The 24,180-nt window shown below is 47.2% G+C and overlaps 1 protein-coding gene and 1 long non-coding RNA gene across 8 annotated transcripts in view; one reads left to right on the top strand and one right to left on the bottom strand.

Moving 5' to 3' along the window:
* Positions 1-266: 266 nt before the first annotated feature.
* On the bottom strand, positions 267-21,326 carry LOC148054492 (uncharacterized). Of its 7 annotated transcripts, XR_015706605.1 has the most exons (11): positions 21,280-21,325; positions 20,931-21,012; positions 20,242-20,498; positions 19,484-20,068; positions 18,782-18,888; positions 11,474-13,650; positions 8,047-9,167; positions 7,349-7,564; positions 3,840-3,930; positions 2,540-2,860; positions 267-1,690 (listed from the first exon to the last, which is right to left on the bottom strand). It is a non-coding gene; the product is annotated as an uncharacterized LOC148054492 (long non-coding RNA). The 7 variants fall into 7 exon arrangements; XR_015706602.1 differs by having other exon boundaries at positions 11,474-11,577; positions 12,713-13,650; positions 20,242-21,326; XR_015706600.1 differs by having other exon boundaries at positions 20,931-21,326.
* A 247-nt stretch (positions 21,327-21,573) lies between these two features.
* CCDC3 (coiled-coil domain containing 3) overlaps positions 21,574-24,180 on the top strand; it is a 43,531-nt gene continuing 40,924 nt past the window's right edge. Inside the window, exons 1-2 of the mRNA XM_009467282.2 lie at positions 21,574-22,205; positions 23,156-23,330. Coding sequence (XP_009465557.2) covers positions 21,793-22,205; positions 23,156-23,330 — 588 coding nt within the window. The 5' untranslated portion in view covers positions 21,574-21,792. The remainder of the gene's footprint in view (positions 22,206-23,155; positions 23,331-24,180) is intronic.

Here is a 24,180-nt window from a genome sequence, read left to right as displayed (position 1 = left end):
GGCTTGAAATTGTGGCAGAAAACGAACTGCTTTTCAGACAGCTGAGGGCGCTCAGCACTTCTTAAGTGAAGTTGGTGTTTTGTAGGTTTGAACCTTAAGACACAACACTAAAATGAATCAAAGACAGTGCTGCTAGTGAGCAAAGCCCAGAGCTGGTTAAATAGCTGATTATGTGCTTCAGTACAAGCATAAATTTAATGCCTTAATTTTAGTGGCACCTTGAAAGAACTCTTTGATCACGGATTTCCCCTTCTGAAGCAGCAGGATTTTATTTATTCATTACGATTTCAAGTATCTCCATAAAAGTAGAACTGGAGAAGGATGTTAGGCTAATATACCTGGATATTTATGTTCTGACCATTTTATTGACGTTTTCTCTCATCCTCGTGTTAGTCTCATCTTTGGGATCTGCTTCTTGGCATGACGCGCCTTTGCCAGAGTCGCCATCGATATCTGTCCCGAATTCCCCGAGAAAAGGACCTCTGTTTTGGTGGGTTCTGCATTGTGGGCACATCTGTTCAGTTCTGGAAAGAGACATGCTGACCTCATTTCACCCAGACCATGTTACATTATTGTTTTTAGGGATTTTTAATATAAACCAGATTTCTTTGGGTTCTCATTTATCTTCCATTGATTTCTGTAGCTTATTCAAACTTCTTAAAATCCTCCTGTGATTTCTGTTTATTCACCACTATTTATTAGCAAATCCTTAATTTCTTAGTGCTTCTCAAGCGCCTTAGGACATGAAACAATGCTTCTGATTTGTTAACCACTATTATTACCACTAGTGGTATGTATAAAAATCAGTGTATTTTGCTGAAATGCACTTAATACATACACTTACTTTATTCAAGTCAAGTAATTATTGCTGCTAGTCTTTCTTAGTTGGATACCTCATGTCCTTGAGAGGAAAGATTAATCTAGTTATCATGGCAATGATTTCTATACTTGTTTCAGCTCTAAATGGACATCTTGGCTTAGAAAGTTAAGGATTTTTATGTCAGTCAATTGCCATGTTTTTCATCCACAGAGACTTTGATTTGGGTTTTCAAGCAGTGGTAATTAAATTAAAGCACCTGTTACTTGCAAGGCCAGTTGACATTGGACATCTAGCTCATCTCTCTTAGGTACGCATGTGCGTGGTGAATTCCCCCCATGCGGAAATAAATTGTCTTAATTTAGGGTTTGTGTATGACAACGTGGCTGTAATAGTGCTTCCTAACTCGAACTATGCAGAGCCTCATGGAATGGCATGGGCTAGCTCATTTGATTTGTTTAGGTGCCTTGGCACCTAAGACTCTACATTGTGTCAGGAAAAAAATGTCTTCCTCTCTTTGTCTTGCGTGACGGGTCCAACCACTCAACCAGGCTGCAGCTGGCGTCGGCCCTTCAGGTGGGATTTCCCTGTCACCCCGGAGCACAGGACTTGGCTCCTGAGCTACCCAACTCCAGGGTTTCCCCACTGAGGGCTGAAGAACAGTGCTGCAGAGAAATGGCATAGCACTTTTTTCTTGTCCTGGTACTCTCTTCACTGAGAAAACATCATTTCTCAGTACTCACAGTCTGGAATTTCCAACCCATTTCAGCATTTCCAATGAGATGATAAAAAATGGCTTTGGCACCACATAAGTTCCTTACGGCACAGCCAGGCAGCACAGTAACCATCTGTTTTCTTCACAGAAGGATGTACCTGGGTATTAAAGGGAGAGACATTGGTGCATGCAGAAATCAGGTCCAGCTTCCTGACAAGATGCAGGCTAATATCCAGATGTCAAACCCTTTGTTGAATCCTGTTTCTGCCTGTCAACTCTGCTGGGGGTGATTCAGACTGGATTTCTCAAGGGATAGCCTGTGGATGTCCCCAGTAGCAAGCAGTCCCTCTCAGATATCTCCTGCTTAATATATTGTCTATCTTTGTCCTCCAGGTACCTTAGGCAGTATCGTAAGATCCAGAGGGCTGTTTGAAGGGCATCTGCTTCTGCGTAGTTCAGTATCTCACAAGTGTGACCCATGAGGACCGCGGGATGCTAGAATACAAGGCAGAGGCATTTCTTCCCCTCTGCCAGCCCTTCTGACTCCCTCCACAACTGCGATATTCTCTTTTCAGCTAGGACCGGATCCAGGTGGGGTTAATGGCTGGAAGGTCTGTAACCAGACATCCTCAGCCACTCCATGGGAGCCAGACTGTGCTTCTGGCAAGCCAGGGAGGGGATGGATGCCGCAGACAGCCACCACTGTAAATCCTTGCTGCTTTCAAAAGTGAGAGCCAGCCAAGTAACAAAGCAAATGAGGGAGCAGACTTTATAATCAGGTTTACAAGTTGATCAATTATTATCATAGCTGCAATAAACTAGTTACAGAGATGAGAACAAGCTGATGTTATAGAAAGCCAGCTATAAAAAATGTGTTTCTAGACATGCTGAGTTCTGTGAGGACAGAGAAACAACCTATTAAAAGATCTTGTTAACCCATAGGTTGTAGCCTCAAAGCTGATGCTTGCTTTATATGTGTTTTATTTTTTCCCCCCTTCTTCACTTACTTGTTCTTTTGCTTCCTTGTCCAAAGAAATATTGTTTTCTTTGGGTAGATTATTGGAGAATACGGTGTACAGGCAGTAAACACATGTGGTCACTTCTGTTTGCTGAGCTCCCCTGAGGTGAACAGAGTTGCACAGGACATGATGGAGACCTGAACGGGACCTCAGGCAGCTTCTTTGCAGTCATTCCTGCGGTGCTCACTGTTTCACTTGCAGCCATTTCCTTTAATCTCTTTCCTTTCTCCCTGGCTGCCTGATTCTTCTGGCTGGCCGCTGGGTTAGAAGGTACAAAGGAGAAGGGGTACCTGGCCTCAACCGCGTACACTGCAGAGAAAGAAAAGTCAGGCTTGTGTTTGATTGCATTACATCATAGCTTCTGTCTATTAAAAGGGGGTTATTTGTGCAAGAGGCACTGAAAAGGGAAGGAAATGTAATGATTTTTACGGATCTACTCTTGCTGAAGGGTTTGGATATTCATTTAAGATATTATTAGTTTGACATATTATTTTTGTCTTATGCATTTATTAGCATTACGATATCAGAGTAGGGCCCAAATGACAGAGTTCCTGTTCGGGTCTCATTGCTTTGGTTTAGCCCATTCTTCCCCAGAAAAGGGACCTGTGGCAAAATCTGAATCAAGCCCAGGGTCAAATATCACTAAGACCTGGCACCATTCCCAACAGGGTTTCCGTCTGAGGGATTGCTTCTACTTGCACTTTTTTCTATAGTGCATCGCTATAGGAGCTGGGCTCCTCCTGATATCATGGTAAAACCCTGTTGATCTATACATGGCATGCAGTTCTGACTTCTGCAAAGATTTTTTCTTGACCTGGTAACTTTCCCTCTGAAACCACCCCCTCTGTTTATAGGCTGTGCTCTGGGTGGGGATTTAGTACAAATCTCTTTAAAAACCCCAGTAGTTCCTCCTCGAAGCCAAAGCTAGACTCCAACACAGCTGCTGCTGGAGTCCCAGCTGGGCATGGGGGATTTTGGCAGCAGTAATGTGTCCCAGAGCAGAGAGACCATGTTGGAGGGTGCTTTAGGGTCCTGGAGGATTTTTGGGTAGGCTATGGGGTAGCTTAGGGCTGGGGTGGGGAGAGCTCATGAAGGTAAACTTCGTAAGAGGCGTTTTCTCTGCTTTATTCTGTGAAAGCAAGGGGTCATCTAAGATTTCAGGCTGCCTGAGACTGTAGCCAGTAAATTACATTTGGGATTGTGTTTGAGAGTGAGAGCTGGGCTAATATATCACTTTGGTTTTGTAACTCATTTTGCCTGTAAGCGCTTCAGTGCGATATCTACATACCAAATCTCAAAGAGCTTCCTAGGCTGCAGCCAGCTCACATGAAGGTGTAATTTGCCCAGAGCCATTGCCCCAAAACAACTCATCCTTGAACCTGGGAAATGAAGAATATGTCGGGTGAAAGTAACTATTTGAGAAGGAAAAAGTAACTTCTGTGGGAATGACTTTTCACAGGTTAACGTAATTCATGGGCCACTTGGATTTCAGATGACTGAACAGCGTTGGAAGCAGATGCTGTTTTTTCCTAGTTCCTTCGCTTGCCACTTCTATTTTTCAGCACTTGTTTGCCACTAAGCTCAGGGAGGCAAAATCAATCGTTCTCCACCATTAATAATTGAGCAAAGCAGGCAGCCAGCTGAGTAAACCCCATCTCACTTGAAATCAGAGCAGTTACCTCCTAGCTTGAGCTAACATATCTGAGAATTAGGTGCAGACTGAGGTGGATAATGGGATAAAAACACCAAAATAAAAAAAAGCCAAACAGCCGGCTCTCCCCTGTGCTGTGCTGTCATGGTTCCCACCAAAAGAGCAGCAGAAGTGAGTAAGGATTGCTCTCTCGAGTCATTTGGTATCAGGATGCAATCAGGCAGAATGGTCTGAAAGCAACTTTAGTTTGTAGGAGTGAAGTCTCCAGGGGTCTGAGTGCTCTTTCCAGTTTCATCCTAAAGCTTAAATGGTGCACTTATTGAGAGCTGATCATATAAAATACATGAAAAAGAAAAGACCCTGACAAAGAATAGCTTTTAACTTGGGGAGTAAAAAAAAAAAAAGGCCATAAACACATGTGGCAAATGATAGGCACGCTGCTGGAGGCATTTCTGAAGGGCATTTGGATACCTTCGCAATGCAGGGTTAGAACCCCACTAGAATATGATGCTCCACAGCATCCCCTTGCTGAAATGCTGTCATCTCTGGAAAAGGCTGCAATAAACTTCTAACACCCCTGGTGAAATCGCACAGTGGTCAAGGGACAGGGTCTCTTAATCCCAGTAAACCATCAGGAAGGGGAGCAGTAGGGTGGCACATCAGATTGTCATACCACCCCAGCGGCTTGTGGAGTTTACAGATGGAAATTGCCTGTGTGGTGTCTTCTTTGAAAATACTGGGGTTTGGAATCTCTAGATCAAACTCACTTATAAATATTGACAACAGGGGGCTTCTCTGAGGGGTAGTCTTGTTTTAATGGGGTAGACTGTCTATTTATGGACTTGTCAGTAAAGGCATAAATCATATCTGAGACATGAGGATATAGCTGGCAAAGAAATCCAATGAGAATTAATGCCAAGACGTCAGCAATCCAGGAGATACATGATAGCATCACCGCGGAGCCAACAGACAGAAAATACAATGTAAAGATTTCCTTTCTTTCATGGAATCTCCAGGGATCCTTCTGCAGAGCATCCAGGAAAAGTGCTTTGAATCCCAAGTAGTGTGAGGGGGCAGACAGCCTTATTTAAATGTGTTTAAATATTGCTGAGGGATGGGAGCATCCACCAGGACTGGGACACTCTGGGATGATGCTGAACACTCACCACGTCAGGGCTTTTGGGTGCCGTGTTGAGGACAAGCCACGTGATGCAATTATTCCATAGAGAATTGCATGCCATTTCTATAAGGAATAAAAATTACATGCCATTTCTGTAAGGGATAAGAATCAAGAAAACCTTCTGTACTGGTGTGTGTGGGAATCCCACTACTGTGTATCAAATCTTCCTTTAAAAGGACAACACAAGCTGCAGTTGTGGACCCAGTTTGTAGTTTGGATGAAGCCTGTAAGAGTGAGTTTCCAAGAAACTCAGCTAATGCTGCCTTTCAGCAGGGTGGAGTTTGCAGCCTTTCTCCCAAACAGCAGAGCAAGATCAAAGCCTTTCATTTTCATGGCTTACAATATGGTTTTTTTTATTATTTCTTTTAAATGGCCTGCAGCACAACAAGAGCTGCAGCATGGAGTGTCGTGAATCCTGATTTAGGATCCTGCCAACTACACCAATTTGTTGCAAATAGGTGATTTAGAATGCTTAAGGAATCACCGACAAAGGTATTAGCAAAAGTGGTTTTAATATGATGTTGTAAAGGTGCGACTTAACAAAGTTTGGTGGCAAGGTTCACTCTATTAATTACTGCATGGAAGAATCATAAAAAGGAAGATTGAGTTACGCTCATGTTAGAATGATTCACAGAGAGACCAGAGTTGCAAAGAGTAAGCAAGACCATCCCGTTGAGTCATGAGGTTCAGAGTAGACCCCCTTGCTTTCTAAACTCCTGATGGAGCTTAAGGGCATCTAGCTCCAAACTTAATCTCAGAGTTGGACAACAGCTTATGTCTAAGGGATTGTACATGCAAAGTTTATGCAATGTTTCATTAGCATCAATTCAGCATGCAATCAGAGTTACCAAGACAAAGTCAAAGTTACCATACTACAAGGTTGTGCACACTATCGGCTGCTTAGCAAAGATCTGTCATTGGTAAAGGGTCTCTCTGCTTCAAGGAGCAACCTTGAGAGATGTCCCAGCTCAAGGGGAGATCACTGCCATGCAGCCACGCTGCCTAGCAGGGAGAGCTCAGAGAAGGCTCACTTAGGCTGTCATATTTATAGGATAAAGTGGTTGGCTTGTAGTCAAATTGCATGCCATAGGAAAGGTATGCAGGAGACTCCTTGTACCCACAACTTTCTTTGTTCCTTGATAAATGAGTCTTGGAAAAGCCACCCACTATTCATGTGTTAATCGCATGATCGGTGTGCCAAGCTTGTATGCATTGATGCTCACTGTGTCTCTCTGCTCCTTTGTGGGTTTTCAGAGAACAGATTGAAACTAGAGGAGTTCATGGCCTGGCTACAGCTCAGGCCTTTACATCCTCTGGAGCCTGCACCAAACCACCACCAGTCTGGTCAAGGGGTCAAGCGCACACATCACACAGAGAGATCGGGATGTTCAGAAGCCAACGAAACCAAAGCTTTGCTAGACAGGGCCCATCTGTATCTCCTTTCCCAGCCTTATCTTTCCCCACTGGCTTTCTGTGCAGCAGCTGGCAGTACGTGTGAATCCAGGAAAAGCCTTACAGAGCCAAGGGAAACCCAGGAGGCAATTAATTAATCTTGAAACAGCACAACCTGAAACAATCACCAGTGACCTGGAGTTTCTATACAGAGAGTTTAGGTAATTGTGCTGCCAACTTGCCATCAGAACTGGGTTTTCATGGCTATTTTTTTGCAATGAGCAGCAATTTGTCAAACGTTGCCCTTAAATATGTCAGTGAAGGAGCAATCGCATGGCTCTCCGCTGCAGCAAGCACTTCTGGTCTCGTGGGTTCTGCCCACTGCCCTTTGGAAAAGAAGCTCCAACCATGAACATGAGGGCCAGAGGAAAGAAAGGAAGAGTAGAGACTTGTTTGTCCCTGGTAATCCACTCGGATGCGTGCAGACTGGAGGTGTACGGCTGGAGGGAAAAATAAGACCGTATAACATGATTCAGCTGATCCCAAACAAAGGTTAAGGGCAAGAAATTCCTACCTGAGCAGAGTGAAGCTTCTCAGGGAATTTCCCCTGGCTGTCTTTCAAAGCTCTGGCTGCTGCATCGTGACCTGTGAGGCATTTGTTTGGTTTGGCTTTTATTTTCTTTTTCTTCTTTTTTTTTTTCCTTTCAGTTCTTGTCTGTTTTGTTTCTGAGAGAGTGACATCCCGGCCTCTAACATTTCTGGAGGCAACACACACATTCCTTGCAGCTCTCTGTTACCAAGAAGACAGAAAATGTGCCTCATTATGACACATGATTTGATCATTCCAGCATTTCCACCTCTTCCCAGAAGTTTTATTATCGTAATTAATTTCTCTGGCACCTACTTGCAGCTCTAGGCATTTTCCCAAATCTTAAACACACAGTTAGCAATTCTGAACGTTTTGCTGCTGTATTTCTTTTCCTCGAGTTGCTAGTTATGAATTCTTTGTTAGTAGTCTTCCCTACAACATGAGCTTTATTCATGTAGTCCCCATTACTCTGGTATCATGATACTCCAGGATCTCTGCTTCACCACACCACTGTGATCAAAGAAAATGGTGTTATCCCTAGTTACAAATGGGAATCTGGGATACAACGGGATGGAGACTCATATTTTTAAGTATTTGGCCTTTGGTGACTCACCCGAAGTGTCACCGGAAGCCAGTGGCAGAAAAAGGAATTACACTCTGGTGTCCCGAGTCCAAGTCCCTACCTGCTGGGCCCGCTTGGTTTTACTGTCTTTCGGTGCATTTCTGTTGCCTTTCAGGAAACATTCTGCAATTTGCAATCCATGCAGGACTCGTCACCTTTTCAAATGCCATGAAGGAAAGGTGAACCAAGAGGGAAGTGATTTTAAGAACCAAGGACTCTTCTCCGGGTGTTGTCTTCTGGCACTTCTGGATATTGGATAGAAAAAGGTCTTTTGCTTAAGAGAGATCTGAACTCTGATCTGAACAATGGAGTATTAACCATATCATATCTTCATCATATCTACATATGATAGCAGTTGTCCATAGTAAATTTCTTGGATCTCAGAGGGAGAACCTAAGAGAGATGATCTCAAATAATGTTGGGTTTCAACAGCCAACCCAACTCACATTAAAAACATCAGTTTCAGCCTCCTGTTGATTTCAGTGAGGGTTGGTAGGTTATTGAAATGAGAAACTCCAAGCAAAGTCCAGCACAACTCTTGGTATGACTGAGTGTGATCCATGTCACCACGCAATGGGCAGAGCTGTACATTAGCTTGAACTTCTGCGTGTCCCCAGGCACAGCCATGTACTGCAGTGGTGGAATTAATGCTAGCTCTGTCGTTACGAATTAATTGCATAGGCTGCAAAAATGTCACAAATTCTGACTTTTCATCTATTTAAACCCAACCCCATGTAACCCTCCTGCCACAACTCACAAGACCCACAGGTATCCTCAATCTGGAGGCAAGCCACCCATGGCTTGTTTGCTGGAATGGGAACGACAACCCCAGAAGCAAAGCTGCTGATGGGGATGCCGAAATCTTGCTCTTTGTCAGACAGAAGCTGAGCAAAAAGTCAGCTTTCAACCTATGCAGAACTTGGCCAAACCTTATTATTAATTTGGCTTCCAACACAAGCAGCGCAGCACTGAAATGCAAAACTACCCCGGTGGGTAAACCATTTTCCATATACTCTCAGGTTACAGCTGAGTAGGATTAGAACTGTCCCGGTGTGGGCAGCTTCCCCCGATGTCAAAGCGAGAGCCACGTCTCCTGGCTCAGCACCGTGAGTCCTGGGGTGGTTCAGTGCGAGAAAGCGGTGAGCAGTCTGGTGGGTTCTCCGGTCCCATCAGGTTGTGCTCCTGAGACAGTCACAGGAGAGAAGTGGTCACCGAGTCCATCGCGCCTGGAGAGAGCAGCTTGCCAGGCTTAGACACTGTGACTAGTGGTACCCAACACAGTGCCAAATATTTTCACTTCATTTACTGCAAATAGAGTTTCACCAATGAACTGGGCAAGGACTTAAACAAGCAAACAAAAAACCAGCCTCAAAAGAAGAAAAAATAGGACTTAAAAGCATTTCACGTACGTTATTTAAGCTATATGTTTGTGTCAGTCTGTGTCAGCCAACACATATTCAGCAAACCTTATCTCTGCAGCATAGAGCCTGATAAAGGTCTAATTGCCTGAGAGAGGTACAGCGCTTGGGACTGCAGTGGCAAAAGCAATTTCCTTCTTTACAATGGAGCCTTAACAAAAACCCCTCCTGCTTAATGAGAGCATGAAAGATTAAGGGACAAAGGTAGGGGTGTGGAGCGGGGCTGCAGCCAGCCCGCGTCTGCATGGGGTGGCTGGGGGTGAGAGGAGCCCCAGGCAGGGCAAGGGGTGCCTGTGCCATCCCTGCCGGCGTGGGGGGCCCTGCCGCACGCCCCCGATGCGGGTGGTTCGCCTGCCTTCCACCCATCTCGGGGCAGCCCCTGCCTCCAGGCTTCCTTGGTGCTGTCAGTCCTCCTGGGATGCGACCAGGGCATCGCCGTCCTGGGCCCCAGCAGAGAAGAACTCGGCCTCCACAGCCGCCTCCGCTCACCGGAGTGAAATCTGGCCACTTGTTGCTGAAGCATTTGGGGTGAAAGTGCCAGAATTGAGGAGAGGAGAAGTGTTTGCAACAACAGTGTTTTCTTTGTTTCAAGGAAAAGAGCCAAATTTAATGCAGGATACAAAGCTGACCCTGGGGTGAAAGACATCACTGAGCCTCTGCAGAGGCTGCCCTCCCACCCCTGAGCCAAACCCAGCAAATCTTTGATGCATTAGCATTTAAAAGTGAGAGACAGGGCAAAAACCCCCTCAGAAATTGTTCCAGGGAGAGACTAAAACAGCAGAAGCAGCAAAGGGTGGTTAATATGGATTTTGCAGCAGATACCGATACAGGGCAATTTCCCCATTTCCTTTCTGGTTTAGAAATAAGATTTTTATCAACACAGAGATAGTCCTGGAAGAGGTAACGAAGCTTAAAGCTGAGTGAAAGAAATCATGTTCTGGGGGCTGTTCGCGGCAACTTTTTCTCCCTGTTTCTTTTACCAATTGAAAAAAGAGGAGTTAACACCTGTGCCTGCTTCACTATGCCATTTTTCAAGTTTGCAGTTGTTCTCAGGGGAATCAAAGTGACAGATTTATGCAAAGCTGCAGTTTGGATCTTTTCTTGCCCTGGAGCAAGGCTTTTATCCGATGCTCTTCTTCCCCCCTTCAAGAGGGGATGGTGAAGAGGAGGAATGCATCACACTTGAAAAAGGCAAAGAAAAAAAATCTTTCACAGCTGTTCCTAGCAGCTGGGATATATTTAGTCAGAACTGGAGATTAACATACATCTCTGTGAAAGAGATATTTTCCTTCCCCTTATGGTTATGTTATCACCTGTGCAGCAGGCAAGGCTCGGAGCTGAACCTCCGCAGCGAACCCACAGTAAGAGGATGGAGGGGCTGCAAGTGACTTTGTACTCTTATTCCCAATAACTCCTGGAATCGGATGGCCCTCCAAGCAGTGAGGACAATTTCTTTGGGCCGTCTACATTGTGAAAGCCCCTCCTAAGTGTTTCAAACTCCTGCAAGGCCTCAGGCTGTGCCTGCACCCAGCTCCAGCGAGCCTCTGCACGGCAGGGTTTTTAGCATGGTGTTTGCAAAAGGCAGCTCTTCTCTAATTATTGCATTGGAGATGGTTTTTCCTGGTGTCTCAACAAGTGCTACATGCACACAGACGCAAATGAGTAATGGTAAATCTTCAGTAGCACAAGAACATCTGCTGTCTCCTAAGCCTTCGTTCAGGGTGGTGAGCCCTGAGCGGCAGTTTGGACTGTGCCCTTCTAGAGAGCAGTTATGTTTTATCTTCACTGCTCAGTGTGCAAATGTCCTGAAATCCCCTGTCCTTGAATCATTAAGGATTTGAGAGGCAGAACTTGAGAGGTAGAACTATTAACACCTATACAGGCTTTCCTGTAATTCCTGTCTCCACGTTATCTGAGTGCCACAAACACGTTAATGGATGTGAATCCACAATCCCTTTATGTAGTAAGAAGCTGGTACCCCTGTGACCTACCAGGCTTGGCTTTTTGGTCCCCAAATCTTTCCCTTCCAGTTAATCAGAGAAGGTTAATCGGTTAATTGGTTATTCTTACCCTTCCAGTAAATCAGAGAAGGACCATCCGCACCTTTCAGCCAGATACGAAGATCTTGCCTCTACTCATAGGAGCACAGTCTTCAACACAAGCAAAACTCCTCCCTGGTGAAGAGACCATTGACATATTTTCCACAGAAATCTACCCAAGATAAACATGCAAAATGTGGTGTTTCAGCCCGAACAGTTAATGCAATCCAAGGAGGAGCCAGTCAACTTTGCTGACAGGCAATATAATCCAGCAAATCATTTGCTGAGGCTGCTGCTGGATTTTGTAGCCTTTTCTGGCTCCAACACCACCTGCCTTGTACATGTGTCATCAGCCCCTGACGTGGTGGCCAGGGGACAGCTGTCCTGGTCTTGACGTATGACCTTGCGCTGGCTGCTGCGTGCATGCAAATGCACCCATCCACTGCGCAGCAGCATAGCAGTCGGCCTCTCCCAGTGGGTTATCAGCGAGTTGCATGGATGCATTTCACTCAGCAAAGGCAGGTTCAGGGGTAGAGGTGTTTCCTCTTTGGCGATGCTGACGGTGCGTGGGAGCATCTCATTGCCAAAGAAGTCGGGAGCAGGACTAAATGACCAACAGTTACCCACCAGCAGCATGGCCAGCATCACCGGTATCCAAGTGAATCCCTCATTAATGTTGGTGGTATTGCTAACCCAGCTCCTGGGGGAAGAAATTCCCCTGAGTCAGGAGGACAGTTTTCCTCAGCAACAAGCCAGCTGATTGCCATGAAAGGAGGGACAAATCTCCAGTGAGGGAGCTGGATCAGGGCCCATTTCACTACCTTGGCCACAAGCTTGGGTTAAATAACTGGGTTAAGTGTAGTTTTATTATCCTTTGCTGAGGGCAGTTTCCAAAACGCAAATAAACCTCCTGCACAATGGCAAGGAGGATGTGCTTTCATGTCAGCTGCTCTGTGAACACAGTGACTGTGTCAAAGACCTGGAAAGCCCTATTCAAAAGCATACCAGAGAAGAACAAGACCTGCTCAAGACACAGAAAAATACAGAGCCCATATGCTAATGGAGCAGGTCCTTGAGCCATTTTGTGAAGTTTGTCTAAATGCTCTCAGTAGCAGTTAAAGAGAAATTCACTGCCTGGTCGTTGGGGCATAGGTGGTTTGTGGGGAGCGGGCACATCTCATGTGAGTGTTGATGAACATTGATGGGAAGGCTATGAGCCCTCACTGTCTGGGACATCGCTTATAAAGCCACCGTAGACAAGAAATCCCACCTCTCTCCTTCTCTTGGTGCTTCATTTAAATGGCCCAGAAATGGAAGTAGATGTGGGGATGCTCGTGAGACAAAAGCGGGGGTGATGGCGGGGCCGTGGTGGGGAAGGCAGGCAGAGGAAGGAGGGCAGCTCTCCAGCTGCAGGCAGGTCAGGGGCACGGGGACCAGCAGAGAGGCACAGCATGACACTCATGTTAAGGCCAGATTTCTGCAAGACAAGAGGCGATGCAAGCTGGCCAGTGTGAGACTGCTGAGCAAAAGCTGGTTTTACAGAAGGGCTGATAGTTCCTGTGGGGAAAAGCAGGTGTCTCTGATGGTGGTTATATTGGACACTTCCAATCAGTGGCCACATAAAAAAAAAAAGAGTTCTAGTTGCTCCTTTTTTTCCTTTCTTGTCCCTATTTCAGTAGTGTTACCGTATGATGTTCAATAAGTTAAATTCCAAACTTCTTAATTCTTTCATTCATTCATTCTTTGCCTAAAATTTCCCTTGACCAGTTACTTCCCTCACTGCCCCTTCTCTCCTGTCCTGAGTCTTTTTCTTGCTTTTCCTCCCAATTCCTCTGCCTTTCCCCCTCTGTCTCTGGTTTTCTCTTGGGCTCTGCATCGCTGTGTCTGCCTCATCCCTCATGTTATTTCCTATTCCCTTCATCTGTGGGACTTCATGGGGTGCAGGGGCATTTCTCACCCCTGTAGTAATCTACAGTAATCTACCAGTCAGTAATCTATGCTGCCTTGCCCCTCTTTCCCACAGGTCTGCCCCTCCAGATGTGCACACACATCTGTACAGAAGGTACACGTGCTCCCAGAGCCAGGAGGCTGGAGTCAAACCCAGTTCAGGGAACTGCCAGTTCAGTGGGATTCCCCCCTCCAACTCCAGAGCTCCTTGGGTGTTGGATGAGACGTGGATGGCAGGCAGTTGTGTTCCTTGCCACATCCCTGGAAAAAAGACAAGTACTCCACTGGTTAATGCAGCTTGAGAGAAGAGAAATGTGCTGAAAATTAAGCATATGTTGTCTTACAATAGAAAATATTTAAGTAAAAACACTTTAAATTGCATAAAGGTGTTTTTTAAGAGAACTGTCATATACCATGCGACAACATTACCGGAAAGAACATCTGTAATGTGAAACAACTCACACTGACCCTTGCTATAGGGCTTGAAAGAAGGTTTCTTTGGGGTTGTGGAGACTCATTTGCCCTCCAGCAGTGGAAGAATTAAGATGTTATGTTTAACATAAACAAGAGAGGTTTAATCCCAAATCCTCATGTGAGAGCACTTTGTGTTCTCTTGGAAGTTCAGTAATTTCATAAGCAAGATGGACAGTTGGGTTATTTTAGACTCAAGGAAAGCAGGGAGGGGACAGAAGGGACATCAAAGGGAATTAACTCATCAGAGTAGGAACCCAGTTGTGAAAACTGAACAGAGTGTGAGTTCAACTGCATTAACTATACGTGGTGCCAAGATCTGTCATTATAAGATGCCTTTCTTCCCTTTTCATTTTATCCAGGCAAACTTCAAGAAGAAAAGTTGGTCTGCATGGGACTGTACCAAGTCAGGGCCATGCAACCTTCTGGACATGCATGCCCGTTCCTGCTCAGTCAGTAATGAGAGTCATGATTCTCATTACCATCTAGGCTCTACACAAGATCCTCTGAGGTCAGATGCTGGTTTCTGAGTGATGAAGGAAAGGTAAGGTGATTCCTGCAGACTGGAAGGCTGCACAGGGAGAGGTGTTGTCTCTGATGACCTGCCTCTGCTGGACCTACCTGCACACCATCTCTGCACTCAGCAAAGACAGAGCAGGCTTTGGTTTGGGAGCGTCTTGGCCCTTTTGAAAGGCAACCCCTTCCCCAGCTCAGGTTTGTCCCCCTGCTCTTCTGCCGGGGGCGCAGAGAGAAGTCAGCCCTGGCAATCTGGTACCGTTTAGCAGCACTAAATTCTCTTTAGAAAAAGACAGTGTCAAACATGTTACCTGCAGCTGGGATTCAAAAATTAAAACAGATTCAACTCTTTGAAAGCATAGGAGGGACAGGATAAAAATCCAGAAAACTTGAGCTATTAAAGTAAAGGCAAAACATTTCACATCTCCATCTTTTCATTTCCAGACAAGAAGCCAAAGTCCTACAACATCGCTGCTGCATTAGGACTCAGACACGTACAGCATCACTTTCTTCATCACTCCCCTGTGATCCTGCAGCTGAAGACACCCAGTGTGAGTGACTGGGTGCAGGAGGGGTGATTGCTCTGGCCCAAAACCAGGCCAGAATTGCCTTCACTTGGCTGAGCTAGGGTTGAAATGCACACTGTGCTTTGCAAATACAATTTTTCTTCAGGAGTGACCAATGCAAATTGCTCCATACTTGTGTAATGCTGGCTAGCAGAATAAAGGTAGTTCTTGGATGAAGGAGCAGAAAACCAAATAGGAGTGGTGGTGCTACCATCTTCCTGGCTCTTTGGAGACCAGTCTCTACAATCCAGTGTTTATCTCTGGTCTCTGCAGGAGTAAAGGATGTTGAAAATCTGGGGCAAATTAAGCTACAACAGTGACTGATAGTCTGATCATCCTACCACTGAGTAAAAGAAATTGTTTGTATTCAGTTTATTCGAGGGAATGCTTGATCAGTGGATTATAAATGCCAAAACTGGGTGAGGATTTCTAATAAGAGGGTTTTTTTTTCAAGTAGGAGACAACAGGACAACATGATCCCGTGGGTGGAACCTGAAGCTAGGCAAATCTAGAATGGGAAAAAGCACAAGATTTTAGCATTGGAACAACTCACGAAGCGGTGAGCTTCTCCATCATCTGAGATTTTAAAGTGAGGGTTGGATGTCTGTCTTCTGCTTTCTTCTTTAAAATTCAGTTATGATCTTGACACAGGAGTCCCTGGGTGACATCTTCTAGACAGTGTGGTCAGATTAGACTTTCCTAATTGTCCCTCTGCCTTTAAAACCTCTGATTTATAAGAAGTGCATTTACCTGGACCAGGGTTCACCCCAGGGACAGGGGAACTAGACATCTTTATTCATTCCTCCACAGCTGTGGGAATGATATGTTTAGATATTTTTCCCATCACCAGTTGTGTCAGTGGTATGTGTTATGCAGATGTGTGTCTACTGGGAGCTACGCTCAGACAGCGCATTTCACATTGATTTATGAACAGACTTCTGAGCGCGGCAACTTCTGGCCTCCGCTGTCTTGGGCTGGAATCAGCTTGCACGTTGTTGCTATTCTTATTCTTGGACCTCCCGTCATGGCTCATGAGCCAGATGCTGCGGAAACGCAGAGCCTCAGAGCTCTTCTGTAAGAGCCTGGCATGAAGCAAGGGGTGGATGCTTCCAAGGGAGCCCAGGGAAAAGATGGCCAGTGAATGTGATCAGTAGTGATGGGCTAGACAAACCGCAACAAGTTGGGTGGACAATGGTGGGTGAAGGCTGGGTCTGCCCAGGAAAAGATGCTGCAGGACTCAAAACATGAGAGAAAAGAGCCTGCACACCATCTTGGTTGTGTAAAGGGTAGGAAAGGCCATGTCTGGGAGAATCATAGAATGGTTTGGGTTGGAAGGGACATAAAGATCATCTGGTTCCAACCCCCCTGCCATGGGCAGGGACACCTTTCACTACACCAGGTTGCTCAAAGCCCCATCCAACCTGGCCTTGAACACTTCCAGGGATGGGGCACCCAGAACTTCTCTGAGCAACCTGTTCCAGTGCCTCACCACCCTCACAGTGAAGAATTTCTTCCTTATATCTAATCTAAATCTACCCTCTTACAGTTTAAAGCCATTACCCCTTGTCCTATCACTATGCTCCCTTGTAAAAAGTCCCTCTCCAGCTTTCTTGTAGGTCCCCTTCAGGTACTGGAAGGCTGCAATAAGGTTTCCCTGGAGCCTTCTCTTCTTCAGGCTGAACAACCCCAACTCCCTTAGCCTGTCTTCATAGGAGAGGTGCTCCAGCCCTCTGATCACCTTCATGGCCTTCCTCTGGACTCGCTCCAACAGGTCTGTGTCCTTCTTATGAGGAAGCTATGCGGGAAGTGTCTACACGACCTTGAGAATAGAGAGGAAAATCTAAGGCGAGGATGACATCCAGGTTGTAAGCCCAAGTGATGGATAAGAGGAGGTGATAGTGCCAGTGACTGAAAAAGTGAGAAAGGGTCACTTGGAATGAGAATAACAGTTCCCCTTCAGCCACGATGGATCTGAGATGAGAGCCAAATGTCCCCAGGTGTTAGGGAGCCAGGCTGAGATGGGAGTTTGGGTAGGAGGACACACCTAACAGGACAGAGGTCCATAACCAAAGGAAACTGCATTTAAATAGGTGAGATTTGTCAGAGACCGGGGCAGAGGGAGAGGAGAGCAGGACCCTGTGGGCACAGTGAGGGCAGGATGGGGAAGACGGACAGTGGGGAAGGGTAAAGGCCAAAGGGGACAAGAAAGGGCAGCAAGATACAATGAAGGTGTAGGCAAAGATCTCCATCCATACCAACTCTTTGATCCTTCCACTCACTTTTCCATTCAAATTCTAAATGGTATTACAGAAAGTCTTTTTACTGCTGTGCATAAAGTAAATCTTTGCAAACTCTTTGAGGCAGCAGTGTATTCCCAGCTGATCGCCAAAGACAGATCCTGTTTCTTCATGGTCATAATTGCTCTTCGGAAGAAAGAAACATAAAGAACTACAGGGAACTTTGGCCAGGGAATATGTTTTTTTCCAATAGGAATCACCCAGCACAGACATTGGTACAAAAATAGGTAAATACAATGGACCAAATGTCAAACTATGAGAAGAATTACTCAGATTAGAGAAGCACAGAGAGAAGAAGGTAACAAAAACATCTCTTCCTGTGGGGACACTAACACAGCCAAATATTCGTTTTTGTAGGTCGCCCAGTTTAAAGATGGGTGGGCAGGGGGAAAGAAATCTGGGTTTGATATTTTGTACCCTGGACAACAAAGGAATCACTGCAGATATATAAATGAAAGACAGCTGGGCTGAGGTTTCAGATCACCTACACCCATCAGAAAGGCAGCCAGACTCCGAGCACGGTGCTCTCTTGTTTGATACCTGGACTAACACTCAACTCTGTCAGTACTTTAAAGGCAGAGAGAGAAACAGAGCAGAGCTATGTTTTATTAAAAGACTTAAATCACCCGCATTGCCACAGAAACAGTAAAGAAAATGACACAGCCAGGAGGGAGAAACCTTTGGTTTAAATATCTGTAAAGACGCGTGGAAGAAAAGGAAGAGCTCCTGCCTGGGAAAACACAAGCCTGTCTCAAAGTCTACAAGCCTGTCTCAAAGTCTACAAGCCTGTCTAACTGGAGGAAGTGAGTGAATAACTGTGGCACATGCTTGAGTGGCTGAAAGCACAGCCTAAGCGGTAATTGGCTCTATTGATGCTCCTGCGATTAGCTGGTTTTGGCTACTGCACTCGTCAGACCCACGCTCGGTTCACAGCACAAAAGTATTCACGCTGCATTGAAGAACGTCTCAGATCAGCTGGTGGATCCCTGCAGAGAAACAGCAAACACAGGTCTAAAAGGATGCGATCTCCAGGGAGGGTTTCTAAATCCTTACTTCATGTCACTAATTCGTTGTTATCCAGAGCTGGAAGGGAAAGGAGCCCTGGAACAGATTCAGATGCTCCTTCTACTTTTCACTACCTCAGAAATGAAGGAAGAGAGAAGAAATTTGACAGTGCTTCTGTGGAGAGAAATTTAAGAGCAAAATCATGTTATACGCTGTGATGTGAATGTAGACAGTTCTAATTCTTTACTAAAATATTGATCTGAAAGTTGCTAATGAACTCAAACAGCAAATAGCCCAAGGGACCAGCTTGTTGGGATGGGAAGGAAAGGTCACGCAGGGATGAATCTTCGGAGAGCCTCCTGACAGGGAGAGGTCTCAGCTGGGGACATCTCGCAGAGGGCATGGGAGACGACGAGCCACCCCGAGCCCTTACAATGGCACTGGGCACAGCACCAGCAAACACAAATGGAAAAGAACAAGGAAATCAGGCACTTTCAAGTGAGAGCTATTATTATTTTTACGTGAAGACTTGCATACCTGCTGCGTCTCCTCCAGTTATGGCCAAGACCTCCTTTCAGCTCATTCAGCTCTGAAGTCAGCTCCATGGACTCCTGCTGTATCCTCAAAACACCGACACAACCACTCTGCAGGATGATAGGGAAATTCCAAAGAACATTAATTAATTGCTTCCACACTTGGGTAATCACCACCAAAAAGAGAGTTGGAGAGCATCACCCAGAGCCAGTGTACGCCAGCAAATGCTGTTGTGTTTTCTGAGATGACTCACTGATTCAAACACTCTCGCCAAATATAAGCAGTTTAATTTAGACTACTAATGGTAGCATTAAGGAAAGACACATCCATATTTTGGGTATGAGCTGCCCGCGTCCCTCCCTTTCTCACCTTGTCGTCTTTCCCAGCTGCTACGTGGTGGCTAATCGAAATGTGAGGAATAGCAGAACAGATCACAGCTTAGATTAGATATTTCCAAGGTGTTTTGAGGACAGTTGACCATTACTCACTTGCAACACACAGTAAACAGAGATGAACCTTAAATATGAGGCTCTTCTACCCAGAAGGTATCAATCTTGTATGTATACACAGAAGAAATAGCAATTGCGTTTCACACAGGCTAAGAATTTGGTTCCCAGGACAAAATCAACCAACCTATGGTTACAAACGTCTCATCAGCTTCTTGGGGCTCTACCTCCTCAGCAGCGTGCTAGAGTAATAACATACCTGTATGTTGCTGCCCACCCCCAACATGAGATTCATGCTGCTGAAGCTGCCAGGCTCTGATGCCAGTCGTACCACTTGGAGGGACCATGGAGAGACCATGGAGAGACCACCTTGGATGGGTTGAACATCTCTCCTGTCGCTTGCAGCACTTCTCTCCTTCTTCACATGACCCCCATGTCTTCACCTATGTCTTGAAGCACTTTTTCTCAACAGAAACCTGTCTATGAGGTTCGTACCAAGGCCTCCATGTACACTGGATTGTGCAAAATGCCTCCAGGATGCCCCAGCCTTGTCTGAAGTCAACAACAGCCTCAATTCTTTGTTTTCCTCCTTAGTTCTTATTTCTGTATCTAAAAAGTACTGAATGAGGCTCTGAAACCTTCCCTACCACAGTTTAGTCCCTTCAGTTTCCAAAGCAAAAGCAGTTTTTCCTGATGGTTAACAGTAAAAAACATTGAGCTTGTTGGTCTGTTGGGATTTCCCGATTTCCTGAGGATATTTTCTTCAAAAAATTCTTTTCAGGATTGTCCTTTAAGCTTTTTTCCTGGAAGCTGTGAAGCAGTTTGTTGATCTTCAAGAAACAGACTATAAAAGAAACGAAGTTAGAAAAGCTCTATCTGTCATTCTGGAGTTTTTGTTAGGGGGAAAAAAACATGGAAGTCTGTTTCTGTTTTAGCAAGAACCAACTTTGCTGTTCTTGCGTAAAGCTATGCTGAAATACATTGTGGGACCATGCCATCATGAAATATGAATATTACCTTTGTTAAAGTCTTCAGCCCATTTTCTGCACACAGCTGAGTCTGATGAAACTATTCCAGGGGGAGACACTTGTCACAGAAGAAGTCTTGTCTCACTGTCATGAACTTGGCTCAGCATTATTTAACTGAGGATTCATTATTTTGCATATTATTTCGAACACCAGTCATGCACGAGGACCCCCCTGCACCGGGCACAGCATGAACATGGAAGAAAAAGGCACCTTCTGCTCCCAAGAGCTCCTAGTCCTTGTAGAGGACTGGGGAGGCAGATGGAGACAGACAGACAGACAGACGGAGGATGAGATTAAAAGAACCAGCCAGGACATGCTGTCAAACTTTCAGTAACCATCACAGTTAGGGAGACATTTAGGTGGGACCATGTCTCCATGATGTTCATATTCTAACAAAAGTTTTTAAGGGTCCCATGCCCATTCCTGACTCTTACCCCCAGTGAGATCAGATGTGGGAAAAAGAGAATACTGAAATAGAAAGGGGCTATTTTGGGCTGTGAGTGGTGCGGGGCCCCCGGGGATCCTCGGGAGAAGCTCCACAGCAGTTCGTATGCGGGGAGAGGGTCAGTCCCTGAGCCATCTGCCAAAAAGCTGGAGAAGCCCGAAGCTGCCTCAGCCAGTTCTAGGAGGAAGCGGTGGGAAACAAAAATATATCGAGAGCTGGCTTTTTATTTTTACCTTGCTCACCAGACGCATTTTGAAAAACGGTTGCAGGCTGCTGGGAAGAGCTGCTCTCCTCCACTTGCAAGTTTTTCTCCATCTTCATCAGAAGTGGGAGAAGTGGGTGACCAGGGTTACAAGCTTCCCCACACACGCATCTTCGCTTTCCCAAGCTCTTCTTTCCCAGCAGGAGCTGCGCACAGCCCCCTGCTCCACTGGGACCCTCGCACTTCCAGAGCCCTACGAGCCACCCCTCCGCCTCCCAGGGCCCCGGGTGCCGCCAGTGCCCGCCCGGGGGCCAGGGGGTGCCCGGCAGCAGCTCCCCCAGCCCGAGGTGTGCTTGCCCTCGGCATCTCTGCTCTCTTACATCTCTCCTCTTTGCAGTGGTTGTCCTGTCCACCTCTTCCTTTTGCATTCCTCCTCGTTGCAACTCTGCCTTTGCATCCCTCCCCTTTGTATCCCTCCCTTTTCACCTCCCCCTTTGCACCTCTCTCATTTACATCCCTCCCCTTTGCCTCTCTGCCCCCTTCCCATCTCTGCCTTATTCCCATCCCTCCCCTTTGCATCTCTGCTCCTCGCATCTCTGCCCCTCTGCACCCCCTGCCCCTCTGCACCCCTGCCTGCTTAGATCTCGGCCCTTTGGCTACCTGCCTCCTGCCACCCTCCACTTCCCCCCCCCCCCCCCGCCCCGCACCTCCTTCTCCCCCCGGCCCTTTCGCACCTCTCCCCCAGCCCCCCCCGTCCCCCGCAGCCTCCGGGGCAGCCCGCAGCGGCTCCGGGCCGTGTCTCCGTGTCCCCCCTCTTCTCCACCTCCGACCCCCCTCGCCCCCCTCCCCTGCCCGCCCGCCGCGGCCCCGGCCCGGCCGCGGAGCCGCCCGCGATGCCGCCTCCGCCGCGGCTGCTGCCGCTGCTGCTGCTGGGCTTGGGTCTGGGGCTGGGGGGGCGAGCGGGCGGCGGGGGGGGTTGCCAGTTGCCAGCCGAGTGGCGACCGCTGAGCGAGGGCTGCCGAGCCGAGCTGGCGGCGATCATCGTCTACGCGAAGGTGCTGGCGCTGCACCCCGACCCCTACGGAGCCTACAACTACCTGCCCTGGCAGAGGGGCCCCCCCGCCGGCCCCCAGCAGGGAGCGGGGGGGCTCTTTTATTCGGCCGAGATCGAGCTGCTGTGCGACCAGGCGTGGGGCAGCATGCTGGAGGTGCCCGCCGGCTCCCGCCTCAACCTCACCGGCCTCGGCTACTTCTCCTGCCACTCGCACACCGTCATGCAGGGCTACGCTTATTTCTTCTTCCTCCGGTGAGTCCCGGGAGAAGGGGGGTCCCCGGGATGGGAAGGGTCGGTATCCCGGCTCCGGGGCAGCTCCGCGGGCCGGGGGATGCGCGCCCGCTCCTGCCCGGGAGCGTTGGCTCCATCCACCCACAAATTCATCGGGGGGGAAAAAAAAACTCACCCCAAGCCCATAATATTCCAGCACTGCCGGGCGGCTGTACGGGGAGCTGCTGTTGAGTACCTCCTGGGTGCTGCTTTTGTTTTTACGGCGGGACGGTCACGGTGCTGGAGAGGGGCCAGCGCCCGTTCGACGAAATTTGGCATGGGAGCTTAAAAACCATCCCCAAATACTCACCCGATAGCTTTCTCTCGGCTCGCCTGAGTCCCAGGCAAATCATGACTTTGGGCTCATTGAAAGAATAAGAAAATAAACCACAATGTGGGAACAGAGCCATCGCCATGACCTTTCAATCCAAGAGCATTTGCAAAATACTACTCACTGGCTTGTTTGGAAATACTTGGTATATTCTTGCACTGGGTGTGTAACGAAACACAGTTTGATGCTGTCTAGTGCTTAGTCTGTAGCAATATCTTTAAACACGTTTTACGCAAGTTATTTATTGACTGTTTGAAGAAGTACTTAAACTCCAGGGTCAAGGGCAAAGAGATGCAAATTCAGTAGGAACCGTGGGCCAAAATACAGATTTGCCTCATTCCTGGGGGTTCATTGATGCCTGCAGGGTGGCAGGAGCCTGTTAGGTCCTTACTGCTGCCACCTGGCCCAGTCCTCCGTGGTGGAAATTGCCATCTTGGCAGCTAAGTTGCAGGAGAGCCAAGAGCCGCGTGCCGGCTAAAAGTCTGTCTGTGCGACTTTGGTGGCACTTGTTGAGCCAGGCTGAAGTCTGATGGGTGGCTTCTGCGGGAGAGAAGGCAGCGTTCAGCCTCACAGCGGGCTGCCCGTGCAATTTGTGTTTCAGAATGGATGAGAACTACATCCTCCTGCCGCACGGAGTCAACTTCCAGGAGGCGATTTTCCCGGACACCCAGGAGAACAGAAGGATGTTTGCCAGCCTTTTCCAGTTTTCTAACTGCTCGCAGGCGCAGCATGTGTTGAGCTTCTCCAGTGACTGGGAGATTCAAGAGGACAACCGGGTAAGGGATTTATTTGCTCTCCAGTGCTTGTTTTCTAAGCAGGCACAGGCGTTCCCACATCATTTGCAAACATCTATATATGAATGCAGAGCAGCAAGTCCCTGATTTTCCTGGTCCTTTGGTGGTATCACTGGCAAAGTAGCACACTGGTGGGGAGATGTTAAACTCTGTTGCCAAAGCTGGCCTCTGCGTTAGCTCTTTAGCTTCCCGTGGACCTGAGCAAACCTTGGTATCAACCTGTTCATGAGCAATAGGTTGGAAACCACTATTGCTTGCGATCCTGTCCTACTCCACCCAGGTCGTTCCTGGGTTTGCTGTCTCTAGACCCCATACTTCAGCTGAAGTGTTCAGGGGCAGAGCTTTGCTTTTTTACTTCTGTGTTCAGCTCATGTAGCGAGAACAGTGCCTGGACCACGACAGCCTGTAAGGGATTATTCTTGCCCAACTCCACACAACAGCATAAACATCTACTTCTGAACTGATCACCCTGAGCTGTCTGTGTAGCAGCAGGGGAAAAATAGACTCTTGAGGGCACGGTTCGTCTGAGCGATGAGGGCACCTACTTCTGAACAAGCTGAATGAAATGCCTCTGTCTCCTCTCAAGCGAGGCCACAGCAAGTAGTTCACCTGCTAGGCAATCCTCCCTTAAGAAAGTACATTTTTAGTATGGAAAGTCCAACGATGCCCGTTGTTAGTGGCTTCTGAGCCCCTTTATGGGGCTGTAGTGTGTGTAATAAATGCAGGATTTTAATAAATACTTCCTTGGCAGCGAGGAGCAACCTGCAGTTATGTGTATGCATGTTTTGGATGTGCGTATACATTTGCGAAAGTGGAACTTGGAGAGCTGTTT

The sequence above is a fragment of the Nipponia nippon genome, unplaced genomic scaffold (assembly GCF_047370975.1).
Source record: "Nipponia nippon isolate SJK-2023a ecotype South Korea unplaced genomic scaffold, ASM4737097v1 scaffold_3, whole genome shotgun sequence".
Taxonomy (NCBI): domain Eukaryota; kingdom Metazoa; phylum Chordata; class Aves; order Pelecaniformes; family Threskiornithidae; genus Nipponia; species Nipponia nippon.
This window is presented reverse-complemented; position numbering and strand designations above follow the sequence as displayed.